This window comes from Aplysia californica, unplaced genomic scaffold (genome assembly GCF_000002075.1).
Source record: "Aplysia californica isolate F4 #8 unplaced genomic scaffold, AplCal3.0 scaffold00006, whole genome shotgun sequence".
Lineage (NCBI taxonomy): Eukaryota > Metazoa > Mollusca > Gastropoda > Aplysiida > Aplysiidae > Aplysia > Aplysia californica.
In genome coordinates this window covers 2169241-2174315 of record NW_004797276.1, presented here as the reverse complement: position 1 = coordinate 2174315, position 5075 = coordinate 2169241, and the positions used below count along the sequence as shown (strand labels likewise).

At 36.7% G+C, this 5075-nt stretch overlaps 1 protein-coding gene across 5 annotated transcripts in view; it reads left to right on the top strand.

Moving 5' to 3' along the window:
• LOC101859211 (zinc finger and BTB domain-containing protein 17) overlaps nucleotides 1-5075 on the top strand; it is a 37944-nt gene that overhangs the window by 10602 nt on the left and 22267 nt on the right. Inside the window, exon 5 of one of the 5 annotated variants that reach the window (XM_005089552.3) lies at nucleotides 3116-4986. The exons of the other annotated variants lie outside the window; for them this stretch is intronic. Within the exon in view, the coding sequence (XP_005089609.2) occupies nucleotides 3116-4746 (1631 nt within the window). The 3' untranslated portion in view covers nucleotides 4747-4986. Of the gene's footprint in view, nucleotides 1-3115; nucleotides 4987-5075 lie in introns of those variants that run through there. 5 annotated transcript variants of the gene reach the window in all.

The window sequence follows — 5075 nt, the reverse complement described above, 5'->3', positions numbered from 1 at the left end:
GGGGGGTTATGTTACTAAATACATGCAAGGATAAGAACTGAAGTGTTGAGAATGGTATGAAGTCTTAATTTTATGAAATGTAGGTTGTTAATGTCTAAATATCAGTAACTTGTGCAAATTGTTTTCTTCTGATTTGTATGTATGTATGAGATGTCTGAGCTTAAACAGATCAAAACTGAACTGTGAAAAATAATTTATGTTCATTGTCATGTCCCAGAGTACTACTGGTTTTTTTTTTAACTTACTGTTTTATTTGTTTAATATTTTTGGAAATATTTTAGAGTGAATGAAATAAACAAGTTCACTGACACTTATTGGTATTTGGTTTTCTCCATGGCCTTTGCCCTTGGGGTCTCTAATTTATTCTTAGCATGCCATCTTTACAGTTTATATTGTTTTGTTGATGCAATACTTTATTTATTCTTCTGCATTCCTTCTTGAATCAAACAACAAAGATTTTCTTCCTTATTCTCTCTTGCTCCTCCTTCCACCCCTGTCTAATTTTCCAATTTAATGGGGCGATGTGTACTTTTTAAAATACAGTTGTTTAACAAGCACGGGATAAGTCTCATTGCTAGACAAGGAGGAATCCAAGATAAAACAAATGATAAAAACCTACTTTTGCCCATTTTCATACCTGTCGGTGTGCATGTAATAATTTTGTATTCAGAATTATGAAACATGAAACAGTGCTTGAAACTGATTCTCTTAAACTTTTAATTTGATTTGACTTTAGAGAAAGAAGTCATGGCTGAATGGTGCTTTTTAGGCACAATATAATGTTAGATTGTATGGGGGCAGATCATATATAATACCAAGTCCTTTTTTATAGGATTTTGTTTGTTTGTATTATATTTAGCAACTTTTGTGTTCTATTGACCTTGCCTGAATTGGAACCGCTGGTTCATTTTGTTATTCACAACTTTTGAGGAATTTGTTGGACTTTTTATGTACCTCTTTGACAAAAGTTAATAAATGTTTGTTACATAGAGTGCACCTCTGAGCTTAAACACACAATGAAATCTTTGAGTTTTTTAAACTCTTCTTTATGCTTTATATTTCTTCTCCTTCTGCAAAAGAAAGTCTCAGAGTTTAATACAAACATGAATAGTTACCTGCTAAAGATAGGCTCTGTGGTCAGTTCTGCTAAAAACATAATTTGTTTTCTGTTCAAACTTGTCCCAAAATATAATTGTTTTAGGGTAGTGTCTCTTTGCAATCCTCAATCAGACTGTATTGAATGTGTGAGGAGAGGTTTCAATAACACTACATTAAACATAACACACTTCTCTAGAGGGGCATTTACTCTTACATTTGTTTGACAATTGTTACAATAGTGCTACAGAAATTTGCAAGATCCTATTCCTTCCTTTACAACTTGGTAATAATATCACTTTACATTTCTCTGAACTCATTTCAAGGAGGAAAGAAAATGGTCGTACAGTCGAACCTGTCCATAAGTCAGTCTCGATCACAGAGATAAGTAACAGTAATTGACAGGTGACTGCCATGGAGAGAGTTTGAGAAATTATTCTCGTGTGGTACATTTAAATAACCAACAGCAACAGATAGGCTAAAGCAAAACATTTCATTTCCGTCAAAATTGCTATCTAACATAAGAGCTTTTAAAAAATGAAATGCTGCCTAAAGTCCTACCCTTCTTGTTTAGTAGGTAGTGCCTAGCCAAGCGATAAACCAAGTTACTCCTTTGCATCAATTTGATGTACACACTCTGTCTAAGGACAGGTTGGTGGAAAACTGTTGTCGCAGGTGACTGCTGTGAGCAGGTTTTGTGGCTGACTTGAAGCTAAAATAACTGACAGTGGCCTCGTTGGACAGAGACTGCTATGGGCGGTTTAAATTTAAGGAAAATTGCGAGGGTTTCATTGGCCATTAGTATTAGTTCAGATGACCACTATGGAGAGGTGACTGCTAAGACAAGTTTGACTGTATTTTAAGATAATGTACTCTTGGTCTGTTCTCTGTTTATGATATGTGAGGCATCGTGGTGAAATCAGGCACTTGTCAAAATAATGAAATCGAAGAAATCATCTTTTTCCGGCCAGCGGAATTTTTATAAGAATTTTTGTTTCTTGGCTCAACACCTTGTATGTCCATTCAAAAATTATTCTTATGTGTGGATTTTATGGAAAAACGTTTATTAAAGGCACGCAAAATGTAAATTTGCAGTTGTCAAGGACTTTTGAGCTATGGAAGTCACTAAAATTTGGCGGCCATTTTCTCGCTAATTTATGTGGAAAACCAAGTGACCCCACCCCCTTCAATCGCAAATATCTATACTTCTATGCAAGATAAATGAATATTTTAAAAAATGAAATGCAAGGCAAATGAACAACCTTTAACCCTATCCATACGTCATGTTTTACTATTGTATCGATACGACTTGGGGGAACTCTGTGCCACCACTTTCAAAGAGGAAATTTACTCATTAATCCGATCCGTACGCTTTACATAGCAGTCTGTCAAAATGATTTTTTGAGAAATACTGAAAGTTTCAAAGAGATCTTCGTATTACAAATGTGAAGAATACAACCCCGGGGGTACAAAATGACCCCAGGACGTATGGATAGGGTTAAGATGATACCAATAACTCCATGTACCCCAAAATTGACAAGTGCCTGATTCCACCACGTAGTGACACATATGTATTGGTTTTGTAACACTTTTCTTGCAGTTCATTATTGTGATAGCCTTCATAATTCATTTTGCTACTAGGGACATGCCATTTTATTTACTGGAATTTGGTATTGTATTAATTTGGAATTAAAACATTTTATTTTTCTATTTCCTTTGTGACTGGTTTCAAGTATTTCTTTATTTAAGAAGGTTGTGAATTGCTGTTCTTTTGTTACACATCTTTCTCAGTTGCCAAAAAATAGAAGGCAGCAAGAGAAGCTCAGGATTGTATAATTTTTTTAACATCCAAAGATTTTAAGTAATTTTTGGTTTGTTTTTTTTCTTTTAAGTTATGCTCTCAAACTTTGGTCCTGTTTGTTACTTACTCCTTAATCATAGTTTTGGTACTTTTCATTGTTTAAGCCCCCATTTATATGACTAAATGATATAAAGTTTTAAGCAGTAAATGTATCTACAGGTTCTGCTGAAGGAGCCGAACTGAAGAGCCCACCCAGGATTCCCTCTACTGCTTTGCCAAGTGCAAGTTCTGAAAGTGGCACAGTAGCGCTTAAACAATCAGAAAATATGTCAGAAGTGTTGTCTTCTAAAAATGATGATCCTGTTGAAAGTGTGAGGCAGCTCATCTCAAAATTGGCAGCTCTTTGTAACATGTCTGTTGTGCAGGAAAGCCTGGGGGGGTTCACAAATAGCTCTGTTGACAACGCTTCAATTGATGATTTAAAAATTGCTAAGAAGAAACTGCTTGAGAATTTGAACAAGGACAAAATCAGAAAAATGAAAGAAGTTCTCAAAACAAAAAAGGGCAAACGCAGGAAACAGGAATTGAAAGCACTCATTGCTGAATCTGGTCTTACCAACGAGCAACTTTTGCTGCTGGCTCACAATGCACCCCAGTACCAGCGAAAGGTTAGTTGGAAAAGTATTCCGGAGGGACCTGACAAGAAGGAAATGTTAAAAGAGCACAGGAAATCCCTTAGAATGAGAACTCAGGAGAGACAAGAACGACTTCTAGAAATGGCTGAAATGCTCAAGAGGAATCAACTAAATGATCAAGGCATCACAGTCATTTCTAAGAGTGGAGGCAGAAAATGTACCCTCAACAAATCTTCAGTTTCAGTGGTTTCTCACAATACGCAACAGTTGAAAGTAGAAAATATCGATGAAGCAGTTGATGCACTGTCAGGAAAAGTCAAAAAAGCTATTTTACCATTCAAGAGAGCAGATAAAGTTAAAGATGAACTGAAAATGGAGGTACATAAGAAACATGTTGTGAAAAGAAAAGTCAGACAAATTGTTGGGAAGATTCTCAGTGAGGTCAGTGAAGCAGGCTATCGTGCAGTATTCACAAATACAATTGGGTCAGATGCTGGTTCTCACAGCGCTGAACTTACGATTGTGCCTCTGAAGATTGATGAACTTTTACCTGAAAACAAAGAGACGGATATTAAAGCTGAAATGTCAGAAGATGAGTATGCAAAACATTTAGAAAGAGAACAATTTATTGAAAAACAGAAAGTTAATGAAGAAAAGATGAAGGACCTGGAAGATAAATTGATCAGGATTCTGACTGGTACAGAAGAGGTTTTCATCCCAACCAGAAAGCGATATGCGCCCGGGGAAGTTCGCCCTACAGATGCAGAGCGGATGAAGGAGTATAGAAAGAAGCTCAAAGAAGACCCTGATAAATACCAAGTATACAAACAGAAGAGAGCTATGAGTAAAAAGAGACGTAGGCTAAGTGCTCTTGCAGCCAAAATGAAAGATGCCAACGCTAACACACAGGTGTTGCCTGCAAATCCTGTTAACGATGATACTCATGTCTCTCAGTCTATCGGCTCTTTGGTGACCATCACTCAACCTTCCGTTGGAAATGTGAACATGCATTGTCCTCAAGTGTATGGACATCCAAGTGATCACCAACCACCAGCCTCTGTTGTTAATGTTCATCGTTCTAACCAGTTTGTTGGACAAGTCTCAGGGATACATACTAGTCACCAACACCAGCAGCCCATGGCTTATGGGAATGAAATGGACATTGTGGAGCTTATTGCTGCAACACATAGTGTTCAAAACCAACACTATGCTTAAGTTATTCTCAAGTTTGAGTTATATTTAGTTTCAGGGAGTAAAAGCACAATGAGCTGACAGAGGTAACTAACAACTACCTGGGTTTTTTTGCGCATCTTATGTTTGGAGTTGTAACTTAAGACAGTACCAGTATTTTCATTCGTATTGAGATGTTATGTTACAGAATTCCTTGTAGTTGCTAAATTTTGTATGGTCAGTCATAATGTTGTTACTGAGTTGTTTTTAGAGGGTTGGTTGTTTTTTGGTGGGGGGGATGCACAAATTACACTTTTATGCAGAATTATATGTGTATTCAGAGTGGCCTAAAATGAGTCTCCGTGGGTGGTTGG